General features: G+C 43.5%; 1 protein-coding gene across 1 annotated transcript in view; it reads right to left on the bottom strand.

Annotated features, from left to right (window-relative positions):
• Window positions 1–620: 620 nt before the first annotated feature.
• MOSMO (modulator of smoothened) overlaps window positions 621–19550 on the bottom strand; it is a 63760-nt gene continuing 44830 nt past the window's right edge. The window contains exons 2-3 of the mRNA XM_075318001.1: window positions 5864–6076; window positions 621–2650 (exon numbers count right to left, since the gene is read on the bottom strand). Coding sequence (XP_075174116.1) covers window positions 2466–2650; window positions 5864–6076 — 398 coding nt within the window. The 3' untranslated portion in view covers window positions 621–2465. The remainder of the gene's footprint in view (window positions 2651–5863; window positions 6077–19550) is intronic.

Here is a 19550-nt window from a genome sequence, read left to right as displayed (position 1 = left end):
ACTTTCTATTGTATGCCTATTTAGACGCCATTAAAACTAAAGAAAACCAAAAGAACCAATATTAAAACATCAATTTTAGCTGGCAGATGAGCGACTGTCATCACCTGGAAAAAAGTTGGTCTGATTTAAAGAGGACCAACCATTAGGATTTTCCTATATAAACTAAAGCTATACTGGCACTATCATGCAGATTCTATACATAGTGGTAATAGTAAACTACCACGCTAAATTGATAGGGTAAGGATTGAGTGGTGGACAGGTATACGCAGACCCTACCAACTACCTGCAGCTCTCAATCTCATTTCCCCTTTCCTTCCCCCTCCTTTTCACCTTCACAGGTATTAAGAGTATCTTTCTAGTGTAGTTTGTGTAATAATTTCTTACAGGTTGTTCGTCTGGTTCCAATTTAGGTCGCCTGTCTCTGTCCCTTCCTAGCCATCACCCATATGCCTCTGAGGTTGGCTCGGAATCTCGCCCTGCTCCCTTCCTCCCCCTTTTGTGAAGCGCTAGTGTTCATTTTTATATTTTAATACTAAACATAACTTTAGTTGTGAGATCGGATGTATAGTTTCTGAAATACAGGCAAGTAAAGTTTATGAAAAGCACTGTTATTTGATTGATAGGTGCAACGGAATATAGGTGAGTAAGATCTTGCTAGTTATTCCCACCCCTGTCTGCCTGCCTGTCCTTCCTCCCGTCTCTAGAGGGAGAGGAGGGCAGGAGGAAAGACAGAGGGGGGAGAAAGGACGGGAAGCAGACAGTGGCGGGAATAACCAGAAAAACCCATCCCACCTAATAGATATTCTGTAGCTGCTATCAATTAAGTAACAGTGCATTTCACAAACTTTACTTGCCTGTATTTCAGAAACTATACATCCGATCTCACAACTAAAGGTATGTATAGAATCAGCATGATAGTGTCTGTAAAGCATTGACTTTAGTTTGTATTGGAAAATCCTGGTGAGTGGTCCTCTTTAAAATTTCAGTTCATTGGTCACTAGTCCATGAATGAATTTTCCCAGAAAGATCTCAGGCCTACGCGGACTAAAAGGTGTATCGACAGAACATCATTCACAGCCGATTTCGATTACCATCTAATGTGTATGGCTACCTTTAGGGATTGGTAGGGTGGGTCATACAAGAAAATAGATTATGCAATTTGAGAGGCCACATATTAGGAAGGGAAAAAAAACCCCACTTCAACTATCTCACCGCTACTATTGGATCTTCGAGACAGCATAATTTAAAGGGGGTCCATTGTAGGGACAATGCCTTTTAATTACTGAGGATTCTAAAAGGATGACAGAAGTCAACCTCAAGATGAATTAAGTTACCAAAAAAAACCCCAATGAAATGTTGGTACCAGTAAAAACAAAAACGTAGGGCTGCTACAACGTATGAGGTAAACTGAAGACCATTCATTACGCAGTCTTCAGGGAAATGGCTTTAGTTATCTACCAGTTCCAGTTTGCGTGCCACAGTGATTTCGCTAGCAAAGCATTTGTAGCCTTTTTTTTTTCCAGAACTGCCTGTATATAACACTGTATACTGTGTCAGCAAAAAATATATATATATTTATATAAATATAAATGAAAAAGATAACCCCGTCCTAAGTTGTGTTCTTCTAATGGCCCAGTAAAGAGGGGACAGGAGGAGAAAAACGTAGTGTTTCCAGTATGCCGTGTGCTTCGAAAAAAAGGAATCAAATATTCCCTTTAGATCAGCAAAGCACCATTCAGATTAAGTTTTTTTCTTTTAAATATTTTTTTTTTGTAAATATGCCCCTCCTGCTTAGTACCAATATTCCCCTTTATAGTAAAATTTCCACCGTGAATGAACCCACAAATATATTAAGCTGCCAGGAGCGCACAGAACAGGTAAAACCAAGCTTTGAGCCAGAGGACGTCGTAGGGGGTTGATCTCTTTGCTCCTTCGCGTGGAGGCTCTAATCCGCGATTTCTCCACTTTTCTTTCTTCTCCTAAGTGAGGCCAGCCTCACTTGGCCTTGAAAGGATCCTAGGTCATAGGCAAAGTTCATAAATACTCTTGGAGATTTGTCTTCCTCTTCAGTTCCTATGTTAGCAGACAATGAAATGGGAATTGGGTACAGTAATGAAGGTCAGTTTTGCTTGTCAGTGTAAAGCATCGTTCTTCACGAGTCCACGTCACAGTGCAGACCTGACGGCATACATATGCTCAGGAGATCAGTCAATGATATTTGTATTTGGTTGTGGAAAGAAAGGCTCTCCATTTGATCCAAAGTGCATAGTGAGAACAAGTCAAAAAGTCTTTTAGCTTCTCGGTTCTTTTGTCCCTTTCAGGTATTCTCCTTAGAAGGCAAGGTCCTCAGAGGTGTACAACGAACCCCTGTTACCCACCACCCTTCCCAATGAATTTATATTATCCATTCCAGGAGAAAAGCGAAAAAAAGAAAAGAAAGAAAGTCTTGCCCGTCTCTCCTTATATCAGCCAGGTAAACATACTTTGCCTGCAAATAATAGTCCCACTATAGTAAAGAAAATGGATAAGACAAAAAGTACATAGGATGACCCAACGACAGTATTGTTGGGCAATTTGTAGGGTTGTCCACCAACTTCATTGATGTAAAATCCTATGGGGAATATTAATGCTGCCATACAGAAAAGGATCACTGCAAGAAAAAAGAAAGAAAAAAGAATGAGTGTATTTTACATACATATATGTATCAACTAGTACAATATTACAAAATGATCTGGATAAGATGTCGGAACGGGCAGATACTTGGCAAATGTGGTTTAATGTTGATAAATATACCGTATTTTTCGGATTATAAGACGCACTTTTCCTCCCAAAAAAATGTGAGGAAAACAAGGTGTGCATCTTATAATCTGAATGTAGCTTCCCGGGGGGTGGAGAGGGGCAATGCTGTGTACGCTGTGCTGTGGCTGTGGGCACTGTGCTGTGGTGGCTGTGCTGTGGGCTTCAAATAATGGCGCGCGGAGACGGTGCGTGCGCAGATAGAGCTCTTGGCTCAAGATCTCATCTGTGCACATGCCACCTCCGGCCCATTGATCTCCCAGCAGCGGATTTCTGGAATATGGCACATGGAGGTGGCACATGTGCAGATGAGATCTCGGCTTGTCATTGAGCCAATAGCTTAATCTGCGCACACGCAGACTCCAGGTGCCATCTCTTTGAAGCCGGCACCGCCGACAGTTTCTGGGATAGCATCTGGGACTCCCGCCGCACCGCCCGCAGCATCTCCCTGCTCCACCACCACACTTGCCTCCTGTGACCCCGCTCTACCACTGCTGATTCCCCCCTTCCATTGTAAGACACCACCAGATTATAAGACAGACCCAATTTTTTTTTTTCCACCTTTTTTTTTTTAACTCTAAATTTGAGGTGCGTCTTATAAATCAGATGCGTCTTATAAAATGAAAAATATGGTACATTAAAAGGAAGTGAACACAGGACTACAGAGAAAGACTTGGGGATGCTGGTTACAAGTAAGCTGAGCAGCAGTGCTCAATGTCAAGAGCAGCTGCAAAAGCAAACAAGATTTTAGGGTGTATAAAAAGAGAGATTAGATCCTGTGATCCCAACGTATTGTTACCCCTCTATAAATCACTTGTAAGGCCACATCTGGAATATGGGATCCAGTTTTGGGCTCCACAGAGTCAGTTCAAAGGCAGGTAACTAGATTATTACAAGGCATGGAGGCCTCTATGATGAGAGGTTGGAAAAGTTGGATTTGCTTAGTTTAGAAATAAGAGACGTCTCCAAGGAGATCTAACTTATGTATAAATACATGTGTGGTCCATACAAAAGACTGGCACATGACTTATTCCTTTCAAAGACAGTACTAAGGACCAGGGGGCACTCACTGCGAGTGGAAGAAAAGCGATTCCGACAGCTAAACAGGAAAGTGTTCTTTACAGTTAGAGCAGTCAGACTGTGGAATGCCGACCACAAGAGGTAGTAATGGCAGATACTATAACAGCTGTTAAAAAAAGGGCTGGATGATTCCTCAGTACACACAACATTGTCGGTTATAAATGATTTAGTGATAAAAGTAAATAAAATTAGTGGAGGAAGTTTGAACTAGATGGATTGAGGTAGTTTTCAACCTAACTATGTCCAAGTAAAATGCATCCATACGGACAGATTCCCCTGACAGACCAAACAAGTGTCTTATAGACCTCAGGTGGGCTTTTCTTCTTCGGCGCACTTTGTTAGTAGCCTAGTACCATGCGATGATCCCCAATAAAAAGGTATCCATAAATTAAATTTATATTGAACGGTAGATATTTCTTCACTTTATTTACATAGGAGACTATGGGTAATGTCACGGTATAGATTGTTCCTGTTTTTTCTAGGTTAACCAATAAAAAAACAAAACAAAACCCCCAAACAGTCTACTGTGGAAGTAGGCCATATAAAGTATGTCTAGAGCTACTAAAATATTCTGTTGACCGGTCAACGTGAACTAAAAGCCAAACTAAGGCTATATGCATACGTGGCTTTTTATCTGCGTTTTTCCTTGCTTATTTTAATCAATTAAAAGGAAAAAGCATCCCAGCAAAGTCTATGAGAATCCTGACTTGCTGTGCACACGCTGCTTCTTTTTTTTCCTTGCAAATTTTGTTGCTGAAAAAAGAAGCATTTCAATTGTTTGTGCTTTTTTTTCTGTGTTTCTAGAATCCCTTGCGATATTTCATCACTATAGTGGATTATATCACAGCACATGCATACAGCATGGTGTGTGAGGCTCTCCATAGCTTAGTAACCCGGGGACGTCATGGTTAGTCTCAGCCTGAAATTACACACAAATCATATAAATGCAAACATTTCTCACCTATTAATAGATGTAAAAGATCTCAAAATGAAGAAATGTAGGTAAATCACAGCCCTAAGGGCTACACCACACACAGTGAAGAGTACTGTCTTATTGACCTGATGAAGGCCCCTACTTGGAGTTAAAACGTATTTAGCAACACACTCTAAAGGCCACTTTACATGCTGCGATATCGGTAATCGATATCGCTAGCGAGCGTACCCGCCCCCGTCGGCTGTGCGTCACAGGCAAATCGCTGCCCGTGGCGCACAACATCGCTTACACCCGTCACACTACTTACCTGCCTCCTTTCTAAGGGGGCGGTTCGTTCAACGTCAGTAAGTGGCCGCCCAATAGAAGTGGAGGGGTGGAGATGAGCGGGAAGATCATCCCGCCCACCTCATTCCTTCCTCATTGCGGGCGGCCGCAGGTACGAGGTTTTTCCTCGTTCCTGCGGTGTCACACATAGCTGTGTGCTGCCGCAGTAACGTCCTGCAACGATAATCGGGATTACAACGACTGGACAACGATCAACGATATGGTGAGTATTTTTGATTGCTACCGGTCGTTCCTGCGGTGTCACACGCAACGACGTCGCTAACGAGGCCGGATGTGCGTCACGAATTCCGTGACCCCAACGACATCTCGTTAGCGATGTCGTTGCCTGTAAACCCCGCTTAAGAATAAACCTGATGTCCTTTACCCCTGAGGTCCCTAAAGCGGTAAGTTTTTGGAAATTTCTGTTACCTTTAGGCTGGTAGTTTCACATACATTATATTAAACCAACCCAGCCATAACACACAGATATCATCAGTGTTGAAAAATATTAACCCCCCCCCTCAACTAATTAAATATTTATGACTCTAACTCCAGATTCTAGACTTGAATACATTTGCTTCCGCGTTATTAGATTACCGGTTGGCGGTTTTCTCTAGTGTATACTAAGTCGATGATGAACAATGTTTTCATAAGCACCTAAAGAAGCGGCTTCAACCATTAAAATAAGGATCTACAGCAAGTATCCCCCCCCAATCCTTGAACACTTACTGCCAGTGAATGCTATCCAGCGGGCATATTTTGTAGCTTCTCTTCTCCAGTGGGAAGCCACTAGCAAACCGCACGTAACAGTCAATGATATAATTCCCATAATGATGAAAAACAGTGTAGTAACCCACTCCGGAGGGAGCCGAGGAGGAATGCAGGTCCTGTCACGTCCATGGATAGTCTGACATTGCCTGACAAGGCCGACTGTGAGAGCACCTGCGGAAAACAGAGTTGGCATTAACACTGAAGAGTACAGAAAATCAATGATAAACTCAGCAAGACAACACAATAATAATAAAACTGGAAAAAGGGATTATATAAAACATGAAAAAAAGAACAAACAAAAAAAAAAAAAATTCCGCCATGTGACATCTTTCTGAATGTAGATACTTATATTTCGGAAAAAAATAATAATGAAAAAAATATATATATTTTTTATTTATATGCACTATTCTTTTATTTATATTTTATTTTATATATATTATATATATTTATTATTATATATTATATAATTTTATTTATTTATTTTATTTAGTAGGGTATATGTTTATATTACGGTATTCTTATTTTGGTATTCTTCTATTTCGGAAGTACAGAGAAACCATGAAACATCCAATGCTGAAAAGCAACAGTCACAGATTTATTTTCCAGGTTTTGGAGACGTCAGTGGGATCTCGATAAAGCGCTTTCCCATCTAGTATATGTATGGTGACCATTACTTTCTGGAAGTCAATGTTCACTGCGACCAGTTGAGTATCTAAGGTGTAAGGAGGCGTCCTGACTGTTGCTCAACAAAAGGATCGGACATGCTGCCCATCAATATGCCCCACCATTTATTAAGCTGTTGCCAATGTCCGAAAATAGTTTGTGCTCTTTTCCCCATTGAAATAAACTTACAGAGTTAACCGAACGGGCACATTTTTGGTGCAGTTCATAATTATTTTATTAGTATGACCACGTTAGAAAGCAGATAGTCAAAACAAATAAATTCCATCCTCCATTGTTGATCATGAAATAGACTCAAAAACTGGAAAAGGTCTTCTCAAAATGGGACGGCAGTCATGTGTTTATTATAGGGAGCCACTCTGGTTAAAATAGAAGAGGAGGTTCTAAAGTGGTTGTCCGGAAAGGATAACACTCCTAAAGGGAATCTGTCAGCAGGATTTTGCTATGTAAGCTGAAGCCAACATGCTGTAAGGGTTAAGACAGAAAGTTCAGGCATGCCTGTGTTGTTACAGTCCAATCTTTTCTTTATTTGCAATGCTGTTTTTTTTTTTTTTTAGAAGTCGGTCCCTTATCATTGCTGTGGCTAGCTGGCTCCTGTCATATTGTCCGGCACGCCCCCTCTTCTGACATCTCACAGTCAATGTACAATTTCTATAGAGAGCCTGGTGTGGGCGGGGACAGCTCTGTGGACTCTGCCACATGACTAAATATAAAAATGCACATCGTGTCAGAACGGCTGCACCCAGTAATTAAGTGATACATCATTGGATTCAGAATCTCCTTGCCAACATCATGCTCCTCTCAGATGAGGTAGCAAAAACCTGCTGACCGATTCCCTTTAAAAGGGGTATTCCCATATCAAAGTAGTGGTATATTAAAAGGATGTGTAAACAGGTTTTGCTTAGCGGAAATTAATTTAATGAAGATTTAAAACAACGCTGCGGTTCTGAGTCTCAGAATTAGTGAGGGTCCACAAGTTGGAACTACATGATCATTGGAAAAAAAAAGGCTATCTTAACAGTATGTTATCGATTCATGAACTGGTATTAGTCCTTTTAGGGCTAGGTTCACTCACATTTATTTATGATGGAAGCACCAACAGAGCCCTGATTGAGTAATTCACTATCAATGGTGCTTTGGACACTGGCTGGCCTCCTAGTCAGTAGCGATGTTCTTTTTCAGACGTGTACAAAAACAGTGCCATGATTTTGTGCATTTCCGAAAAAAAATAAACACTGCCATGATGGAGGCCAAAAAATGCCTGGAGTGACTCTGTCGGCTTTATAACATTGAAAGAGCTCGGTCACAATCTTGTTTTTTGGGGGGATTTCGACGGACAACACAATATCGTGCTCAGTGGAGAATATGGTGTAAACTTAGCGGTTGGTTGTAGTATGTGCCTCAATTTTACCCTCATCTGGCTTCTGATTGCGGTGCCCTCTCACAAGGAGCTAGAAGAAGTCATTAGAGGAGCCATTTGTCATTTTCCACCCACTGCCTAATTCTTACAGGCACAAAATGGACAAGCCCCGAATAGTCTTTGAGAAGATCTAGAATCTGAGGGAAAGTTTGGGAAAGAAAACTTTATAAAACAATAACTACCAGACAAGTAGGCATCATACAAAAATAGAAAAACTGAAAATGTTGCAATAAAACTAAGGAATATATTACACTTTTTTCTGTAATCGTAAAAATGCTCCTAGAAAGAAAAAAGAAAAAAAAAAAAAAGAAGAAAAAAGAAGAAGACTAAAACCGCTTACCATACACCCACCATGATGGGCTCTACTGTAGATGACATTTTTATAGCTTGGGTATATAAATTAGAGGTCAGGGCCCTTTTTATGGCTCCATGATAGAGGTGTAAATTCTGTGCCATGACCATCAGAACAAGATTTGGGAAAGATTTCTTGATTCCATAGGATGGGCTTCTGCATATTAAATATCAGGCTCCAACATGTAGCCTTAAAAGAGGTTGTCCACTACTTTTACATTGATGGTCTATCCTTATGATAGGTCCTCAATGTCTGATTTGCCGGGGTCCGACACCCTGCACTCCCGCCCATTAACTGTTACTGGTGGCCGGAAATGCTCAAGTTCCAGAGCTGCCCCCAACTACTGATAGTGGCCGCGGCCAAATACTGCACCTCCACCTCCCATTCAAATCAACAGGAGGCAGATGTGACGTACAGGGCCATGGTTGCTCTCAGTAGACTCAGCTGCTCCGGGACTGAGCATTTCCAACTGCCTGCGAGTTCATTAGTAGATATTTAGTGTAGATAACCCATATTAATGATTTGCATGAGATTAGAAAAATGACAGCCAGAAACAGCGCCACCCTTGTTTGTAGGCTGCGGCTGGTATTTCAGGTGTATATATCCGTGACGTAATCACACAAAGCCAAAACGACAAGAACGGGATGGTGTTTGAAAGAAGAGCTCCATGTTTTTCTAATCTCATAAACGTCTCTAAGGCTACTTTCACACATCCGGTTTGAGCACTGCGGCTCAATCCGGCTGTGAAGCCTATGCAACGGATGCGGTGAAAACACCGCATCCTTTGCATAAGTTTTTTACATGCGGCCGGTCCGGTTTTTGCCGCTTGCGGCATGCTACTGAGCATGCGCAGTGGCAAAAACCGCATGCAGCGGCCGGATGCGTTTTTTTCCGCATCGCGCCGCATCCGGCATCTATAGGGATGCATTGGGAAAAGCGCCGCATCGGCTGGATGCGGCGCGATGTGGTGTTTTTTGCCGGAGCAAAAAACGTGCCAGGGAACGTTCCATCCGGCCGCCGCATCGGCTAAATCTGCCGCATGCGGCAAAAACCGGACCGAACGCAAGCCAATGCGGCACAATACGGCACTAATTAAAGTCTATGCAGGAAAAACGCAAGCGGCAGCAAAAAAAAACGGTTGCGGTTTTCCTGCAAAGTGCCGGATTGTGCCGCATTGCAAAAGCCGGATGTGTGAAAGCAGCCTTATAGTCATCAATATATTATGTCTCGTACTACATGGTCATAGACACAAATCATTTATGGAATGATGAATGATTATTAACAGTTCGTGAACAAAAGCCAAAAAAAATGAGCTCAAGACGGGCAGTTAATGGCTTGGATGCGCTTTTGTTTCTTTTTCAATTTACATAGTTAGAAGAAGCAGCAAGCCTAGACTTGTCCAAATGAGATGAAAGAGTCTTGGATGAATAAAACTTTTCACTGTCTGGAAATAGAAAAAAATGTTAAGACAATTGGCCTTTGACGAGCTCTTAAAGAGACCCTGCACTTTGTGACAACAGAGACGAAATCAGCTACTTTCCGAGTTCACACGGAGCCCAGAGTTTGGTTATATGGTGAGGATATGTAAAAAAAAAAATCTGTAAGTGATCAACAAAAAGGTAGGGATGGTGACCGTACTGAGGGCCTAAGTCAGACAAGTCTAACAAAAAAGTGACTGCCCAATGATCCTTAAAAGACCCCACGAGAGTGATAACTTTCTGATCATTGGGTGTTTGGCCGCTGAGATCCACACCGATCACCACTTTAATTCCAGTAACGAAATGTGGGGGGTTGGGGGTGGAGGGGGGGGGGGGGGGGGAGTCGGATGCCGATTGTCGCGTTATTCACTAACAAGTCTGCCGAAAAAAGCGAAGCGCAGCGCCCGGCAGCCCCATAGCAAATGATTGGAGGACAATGGGGCAGGTGCATAACCACTCTATACTAACCGGAATAAAAGTTTCACCTCTTGCCGGTCGGTTCATGTCCCAGCCGACAGACACCCACCGATCAACAAGTTAGCACCTATCACGTGGATAGGTAAATCACTTGTTTTCAGAGCAGGAATGAATGTGTCTCATGGATTCATGTCTTTTACATCAATTAAGAGATGTGCTCCTCAGACCATCCGGGGGGCATCACAGCCCTGGACCAGACCACAGAGGTCAATAAAACTTTCACACTGAACTGCAGCAATATTTAGGACCACAACAGTTTGTCCTCTTGCCATAGTGATAGTTCTGCTTCACATAACTTGTTTTATTTACTGCCCCATTCTATGTCATTGAGGTTGTGCATTGACAGTGATATCTCAAATCACAGGAGTGGCCATGCACCTAACATTGTAGTTTCGAGCAATGAGAAGTCCTGCTGCTTAAATGCTTAAAAAACCCTCAAATCAACACATAGGAAAAACATCAGATCGGACCTTGACAAGACAGGCATCCTTGAATTCTACGTTTTACCCCTTTCAGCATGCTGTCTTCAGCTTACAAAGCAAAAACCTGTTGACAGATTCCCTTAATATAAAAGGTCAGCCCTAGATTGGCAATAGGTATTCTTTAGAGGGCTTGACGGGGATTAGAAAAACAGGATCACTTTCTTCCAAAACCATTGCTGTATACAAGACCCCAGGCTGCTCTGTAGAATGTAAATAAGACCTTTATTATACTCACCTAGGGGGCGGTTGGGTCCAATGGGCGCCGCTGCTCTCGGGTCTGGAGCCTCGTCCATCTTGTGCAGTCGCCGTCCTCCTTCCCAGCCCAGTGTAGATGGCAAGTCCTACATCATCCACATAGAGGCCTCTATTGCGTTCCTGTGTACTCGCACTTTGAGCAACACAACACCTGCCTAAAACATTTGCAGAGTGCTACATATATGGCACATGGTAGGTATAGGTTCTGGCTCAGTTTCACCGGAAATCCCACAACCTCGTCCGCCCCGATCGCGGCACCTGCATTGAACGGAGCTTCCCTTTTGGCCTCCGGCTGGTATGTGTCAGGTGTGCGCTATACTGTTCTTATATGTTTTCTAACATGCCAACTACTAAGTTAATATGCTGGCGAATATTTCTCTGGTGTAACCTACACCTCCAAAAATCAGGTATGAACGCTGAGGAAGAACGAATCAGAAGTAGAACTGGAAAAATATCCATACAAATCAAAAAAGAAAAAAGGAAGCAGGGGACACGGTTTGCGTAGATTGAAGCGGCACGCTTCGTTGCAGTTGGAGCAGTGTAACCTACAGACGAGCCGATGACTACGCTACTTAATGAATGTTTAATTAAACACATAAAAACCCCTTGGAAGGAAGGTCACGTCGCAGCCATGAGCGGAGTCACAATTATTCTAATTAACCTTTTCCTTTTAAAGCAGCATTCATATTTAATACAAGGTACAGTCCTCAGCTGAACTTGCGGCTCATCTAAATTAAAAGCAGCCATTCTTGGCTTCCACGTTTCTTATAGGAAACAAAAGGCTCATTTTACAAGGAACAGACGTCAAGATCGCTTCGAGAGGAACATTAGACAAAACTCTATAAAACCAAAAAAGTAATTAAAAAATGAAGACTCCCACCGCAAACCAAGTATAATAGAGCGGTCCCGCACTATTCTATACAGAATAATATAATTGTTTTTAAAAAGTATATGGCATATATTGGTGTGACAGATGCAAAAATACCCTGTAAGCCTCCATCAGGTCCATATGTTTGATGTATGAAATGGAGAATTCCTTACCCAACACAAAGCAGCAGGCATTTTACTTTTAGGGGCATTTACACTGCAAAATAATGTGAAAAAGAGCTAAAAACGCACGTTTCACGATCATTTTGCTGTTTAAACAGGCAGCAGATCCCCAGATGCATGAGCAACATGTTCCTTCATCAGGTGAAATGATCTTATATTTCTCGGCAGCACATCATACTGTGTAAATAGCACTCGCACTGCCAAAAACCATGGCGGCCTATGCGCACTGAGCAATCTAGTAAAGAATGATCAGTGCGCATTGTTTCCTTTCGTCTGCCTGTGTAAACAAAGATTAGAAGATCGCTCAGTGCGCATCGTTTCCTTTCAGGTGCCTGTGAAAACGAGCATTAAAAGACCGCCCAGTGTGCATTGTTTCCTTTCATTTGCCTGTGCAAACAAGTATTAAAGACTGCTCAGTGCGTATTGTTTCCTTTCGTCTGCCTGTGTAAACTATGCGCACTATGAAGCCGGGTGTACACGTCCTTGCTTCAAACTTAAGTAGTGCGCATGACCAAAACTCCGGGGTCATGTGCACTGAGCTGAAATCCTCCCGTTGGACGCGGTGGCAACGGAGAGATGAGTGAGATCATCCTGTGACGCTGCGTATTCATTAGCATGTTAGCACACCCACAGGGGTGTACCAACATGCTAATGGGGGCAACTGACCGGGGAACTAAACGCCCAGGGGACTAGGCCCCTCGCTCATTAGCATATGGTAAAAGATCTTTAGAAATACTTTTTGTAAACATCTCTTTATCTATGCTAGTGTATACAGGGACAGTTGGGCAGGGAATAGCAATATGCACCCAGAACTGCTCGTGGTTCTGGGTGCATATTGCACCTGACAAGTTACCTTTAAAAGATTTCTCAGTGCGCATTGTTTCCTTTCGTCTGCCTATGTAAATGAGCATTAAAAAGATCACTCAGTGCATACTAGGACAATTCCTTCTGACTCCACGTTTTCCCCAGGTAAAATAATAAAGCCTATAGGTTTGGGCAGTGTTCGTGCTTGTGGTGCCAAAGTTCATGTGGAATTGTGACGTCACGCGAGCAAAACGTCCAATCAGCATCGGCTTCTGTCTCCCCGCCTTTGGGCCAAATGAGTTCATCAACAGGAAGTGAGTGCTGTGGCTACGCTCACATCCTGTTGATTATTCGTTTGGTCCAAAGACAGGGAAAAGGAAGCCGGCACTGATTGGATGCGGTGCTTGCGTGACTTCGTCACATGAGGCCCGGGAATGCGAACCGCGGCACTGATGAAAGGTCACCGACATGGGAGGGATTTATAAAGTTATTTTTCCTGGAGGAAATGTGGAATCAGAAGGGGTTGTCCTAGTAGTGGACAACCCCTTTAAAGCAAATAGGATTCAAATTCCAATTTGGCATAATGGTACTGCCATAAAGACATACTGTAACATTTTTTATGAAGTCCAATTGGTCATATTTTTACGCAGACTGGTGGTAGTTTTCCTCTACGCTCATTTAAAGGGTCCTCCGTGTACATCACACCTGGCTGTCTTTGTTGCTTAAAAAAGCTCATAATTTGTGGGTGCAGCGCGTCAAACGCAAAAGCCAGACATCACGGGAGAAAGTTAAAAAAGTTATGGCTTATGGAAGACGGGAAACTTTTTTTTTTTTGCAGAAATGAAAATTTGAGGCACCAGAAAATTTAAAAAAAAACAAAACAGTCGCCCTAAACCGCTGCTGAACAAGGACAAGCCCTAAGTATTGGTGTTCTGAAATGTGGTGGAGCAACCAAATTGTTTGTTTTTTAGAAAAGAAAAAAAAAACATCAAACAAAAAAACAACAAAAAACAACACCCTTTTTTGTAAGCATGGATCCATCCACTGTACGTTTTCATTTCACAGCAGCGTAGGCCAAGTCAGGCATTCATCAATAATTGATTGCTCCAGACTCGAGGAACAGATTCAGACAAGTTCCTAGAAGGGCAGGACGAATGCAGCCTTGGCCCGATGCAGTTACCAAACATTAAAAGGAGGACAAGGGCTAGATATGCTGCACATGTCCACATATCTCATATTAAAAAAGCCACCACTTCTAGAACTCCAAGACAAAACTCGAAGATGGAGTCTTAGAAGATTGAGCAAATACAACCAATGAGTAACCTCTGATCGGGTACCATGGCAGATTCTTGGTTGTATACCAAGGAGTGCTACAAATGGTCAGAAAAGGATCTATGCACTTTGATGGGTGCCGAATTATTAAAAAAAATTCTGCAAATGTGAGCGCATAGTCTAAAAGGACCCTGCACCTCAGACTTCAGTCAGCCGAACCCTTCAACATTGGCTGACCGTCTAATCAAGAGTTCCCCACGACAGTCCTCAAGGTCCAACAACAGTCCATGTTTACAGGATTTCCTTAGCATTGCACAAGTGTTGGACTCATCACCTGTGCAATACCAAGGAAATCCTGAAAACATAACCTGTTGGTGGGCCTTGAGGAGTGGAGTTGGGGAACTTTGGATCTGTATGGGATCCTCCCGGCTCTCTCTTGACAGACTAGGTCAAGAAAACAAAGGATCTGGTGGGTTAGATTTCCGATGAAGAATTTGTGCTCTCGAAGACTAGCTGCTGCTAAAAGATTTTCCAGAAAAATGCTCGAATTCCCCATTGAATTCCATTGTACTTGGGTACTCGAGTCACGCCCGTCCGAGCAGCCAACTGCTGGTTACTAGTACTGAGCATCAGAGTATAGTAGTGCTTCTCATCACTATTAATAACCTTTAAAGCTATTTGCAAAGCTGCACTTCTTTTACAGCCATCTCTTGCTGCAAGTGTCCTAATGGATGTAATTGTGGTCCGGTCAGTAAAAGTCTTATTTTACGAGCTGAAAACAATCAGTGAGCTCACCCTCATGTACATTACTAGGATTAGCGCTCACTTATTTGCTGCTGAGTACCTGCAGCCTAGGCATGTTGGAAAATAATGGATGGTACAGCCAAGACACCTATGTATGTAATCACCAAGCACAAGTAATGTAAAGGGGCCCAATGGCTAAGACCTCTAACCCTCAGTATATTGAGACAGTTATTAAAGGGGTTGGCCACTACTTTGTTATTGATGGCTTTTCCTCAAGATAGGCATAAATATCTGACCAGTGGTAGTAAGATACCCGGCACTCTTGCCCATCATCTGCTAACGGCGCTGGCCACAAGTTCTCTGGTACTGCCAGAATACAACAGCCTTGTTATTTCTATAGTGTATTACAGACCCCCTCCACCTATTTAAATGAACAGGTGGTGGACCTGTAGTACGAGACCGCTAGTTTGACGTTAGCATCTGAGAACTTCTAGCTAACACCAGTTGGCGGAGATGTAGATTTTGCACATCTATTGATCAGATATTGATATAACCCGAAGGTTAGGCCATAAATAAAAAAAGTGGCCAACCCTTTTATCTAAATTTATCTTATACTAGACAACTGCTTTTCAATCAAGTGAAAAAAATAAAATGCAAGTACAGATAAAGGGAGTGTCAAAGATTTAAGGGGGTTGTCCACTACTAGGACACCCCCAGGTAAAAGAAAAAAAGCCTATACTCCCCTCCGTGGCTTGCGCAGTTCCAGCGATGTCGGGTCTCACGTGTGGTTGGGACGTCACGCGAGCCCTGCATCCAGTCACCGCCGGCCTCTCTCTCCCCACCATGGGACACGGGAGCAATCAACAGGAAGTGAGTAACAGCGACAGCGCTGACTTCCTGTTAATTAACTCGTTTGTCCGAAGGCAGTGATCGGACGCGGGGCTCGCGTGATATCACAAGCCCATGTGAGCCCCGACATCGCTGGAACCGCACCAGCCTTGGAAGGGAGTACAGGCTTTATTATTTTATTTTACCTGGGGGGCACATGGAATCAGAAGGGGGTGTTTTAGTAGTGGACAACCCCTTTGAGGCGCCACTCACATCAGCGGTATTTTGCCGGAAAGCCAGAACTGGCACAAATGCGTTTCAGTTCCATTCATTTACAATGGAATTGCGTCAAGATGCGGCCACGTGCGTCGTACATTACCACATCTTGCCGCCATTCCATAGGAAATGAATGGAGCTGAAACGCATTTGTGCCGGATCTAGCTTTCCTGGCAAAATACCGCTGATGTGAGCGCGGCCTAAGTCCTGGATATAAAGACTGGTGGAGGTCAGACACCCCCACCGATCTGCTATTTGGCTGCAAGTACACAGTGATTGGAGCCAGGTCACCACAGCCTTGTGCCCGGTCTACTGGCCGTTCTTGGATACCGCAGGTCAACCTGCACTCACACACCCAAGGACAGCGATTACATGGTTGTATGCAGCTGCGCTATTCTTGCTTTGTACATTGAGTGAATCCAGTCATTGTAGAAGCTGCAGACGGCAGATCAGTGGAGGTGCCGGATTTCGGACACTCACCGATGAGATATTGATGACCTATCCTAAAAGAGAAGAAAGATATAAGCTGGGATAACTCCTTTAAGTATAAAAAGTTATATCAGCACATACGTAGGCCAGTAATAGACGGCTGTCATTTATTTAGCGCCATACAATAAGCCACATTAAATTACAGCCTGTCTGCTGCAGGGCGGCATAAGTGGCGGTGGGTGTTCAGTACCTTCTATTGTTGGGATTTTTACTAACACAGTTCTCTTTCATGTGGAAGTTATTTGCATAGAAATGGTCACAGGCCAATTAGAATACACGAGGCGTCGCAGCAGCGAGGAGTAAAACACGAGCGCTACTTAACTGCAGTGTCAATCACCCGAGAGCGCCTGCAATTACATAATAGTCTGCTCAATAGCTTTCATTATGGAGCCTGACATTCTCATAATAACTAATGGAATCTAAAAAGCATGCACACCGCACGGGAAGAAGGACTAAAGAATATTTGTATACCATGGAGGAGCAAAAAAGAATCCCCGCAGGTGGTCAGTGCCCACTGCTAGCTCTGAGCGACAGCAGTCGAATAGGCACAAGTGTCGGAAGGTTCAGTAGACTTTCAGGGTTTTATGGCAACATCTCATCACTGATTAGATATTAAAGAGTCAAGTCCACTGAGGAGAGGCCACGCGGGCCGAATATTTGACTACAGTGGATCTCTTGCAAAATTCATAGGTGTCACAGATCGGTCTGTCGTAGGTTTCTCCCTTTGCAAACCAAATCTGGCTTTATCACATTGGGATTTTACTTCCATGCAGACTCTAAACCCCCCCCCCCCATATAAAGAGGCTTTTTAAGGCTGCTTTCACATTGTGTTGATCCCCTCATTCAGTGGACCCATCTGGGCTTACTCCCGAAGCCTCCGCAAAATGGAATTTGGACGTGTGGGCCAAAGGGGCCCATGACTATAATGGTATAGACGGCGTCACAGTGTGCCCCGTCATGCACCATGTTCGGGCATATCGATGTAGTACACTGCCTTTAGGTGTCTGCCTCTATTAGGCATCTACGCCCGAAAACGGTGGACGCATGGTGACAGTCTGCACCATTATAGTCAAAGGCCCTATCAGCGCACATATCCAAATTTTTGTTTTGCGGAGGGTTCAGCAGGGGCAAATATACGATTTGTGGTGAGGGGCACACAGAGGCACCCGTCACTCCTGAGTCATGAGGAGGTGCACACCTCTTCATGAATCAGATACATCTGACTTTAGCCCAGCTCCTCATGAAGACTGGCATGAATATCACCGGTCTTGATGTATTGGGCACTAAGTGTCTCTCTTCTAATTTGCTGCCCATGCCTGTTGTCCAATATAATCCTTCCCTAGCGGATGCCCGTTGTCCAGTATAATCCTTCCCTAGCGGATGCCCGTTGTCCAGTATAATCCTTCCCTAGCAGATGACTGTTGTCCAGTATAATCCTTTTCTAGCGGATGACTGTTGTCCAGTGTAACCCTTCCCTAAAGGATGCCTGTTGTCCAGTGTAATCCTTCCATAGGAGATACTGTTGTCCAGTGTAAACCTTCCCTAGCAGCTGAGATGTCAAAATGAATTGCAAAGTAGTTGGAAAGTGTCTTTGTCCCTCACCTCCTCCTGTCCTGTCAAACGGACACAGCCATAACACACTTTTAGTTTGCGTCAGCATGGCATTGGACAACAGCTGGCACAATGCACGCGGGAAATTGAGGGAAAGAGTGTTCCAGCTCCTAACGTGCCGAAAGAATGTTGATGAAGAGGGACCTCCCACTAAATAGGAATCAACCAAGTTACAAAGCTGCAGAATTAGAACAGTTCCCGATTAAATTTTTGGGGAAAGGGTAGATCGGCTGTAACTCTTCTCAATTTTGGTCTTACCTTGTATTTTAACTAAGACACAAAGTGGAATCAGAGGGGGGGGGGTCCTAGTAGTGGACAACCCCTTTAAAGTTTCAGATTAAAAAAAAAAAAAAAAAAAAGTAATACTGTTGAACTTTCAAAAAAATAAATTTCTCTAAAAATTGCAGATTCCATTACTGGACAAACTTGTGTATTTCTAGTGCACAAACAAGAGCCACACGACTGTGCGCCATGACATCAGCCCCGGACACAATGGTGGGGTTTAATCATCTAAAAGCCCTGGCCCGCGGCCCACTGTGTGATCGCACGCGGAGGTGTCACAGCCCTTATAATAAATCACATTATTCTGATTCTTAAGTGCTACATAAGCAGACAAGCCAAGAAGCAGATCAATCTGAAACAGACAGCAGAGTCCTTACACCTCTGCTGAGTAACAAGCCCAAATACAAGAAACATGTCTAATGAATCCCAGGGTGCAGGTAATGTTAGCTGAGGAGCCCTGTACGGGTCGCCACCGGAGGAACTGGGGTCACCAGCAAACCCTCGATTGTTATGACAACCCATCGGCGCCCCGCAATCACATCACGGGAGTATCGATGGGTTGGATTGACAGCGGGATTTACCGTAACTGGTAAACAGCCGCGGGCGGATTTCCTCACTACCCTCGGCTGTAAGAGGCACATGATGGCTGAATAATCAGCAGTCATGTGCAGGGAAAGATGCAGACTCGGTGTGTGAGCCCGCATCAGAGGCAGGGAACTCTTACGTCACGTGTCATGAAGGGGTAATAGAAATGTTAGGCATTTCTTTGACCTGTACATTTTTACACCAAAATTTTGGCAGGTTTTTTGATTTTTCTAACCTGTCTAGTGAGGTGCAGAGTCATACACATACATTAGGTGCAAGGCAGGTAGGCCGGTTTTTGGTGTAAATTGAGCCTGAATGCTGGTGTATTTAGCTTCGTAAATCCTCTGCATAACGGTCACATTTCAGTGTCACACTTTGGCCTTTTCGATCCACTGATGATCAGATGAAGGCATTTCACTCCTACAGTAGCCACACACCGAGTAACATCAGCAGGATGTAATCACGATCCAGCATGCACCAGGGTGTCCAGTTTCCCCCTTATAGCAAACGTTGGAGGAAGGAAGGTTACAGCTGTTCGTTTTTAACAAGTTTTAACCTT

Source organism: Anomaloglossus baeobatrachus, chromosome 7 (assembly GCF_048569485.1).
Source record: "Anomaloglossus baeobatrachus isolate aAnoBae1 chromosome 7, aAnoBae1.hap1, whole genome shotgun sequence".
NCBI lineage: Eukaryota > Metazoa > Chordata > Amphibia > Anura > Aromobatidae > Anomaloglossus > Anomaloglossus baeobatrachus.
The sequence above is the reverse complement of the archived record's forward strand: the minus strand, read 5'-3'. Positions and strand labels throughout refer to the sequence as shown.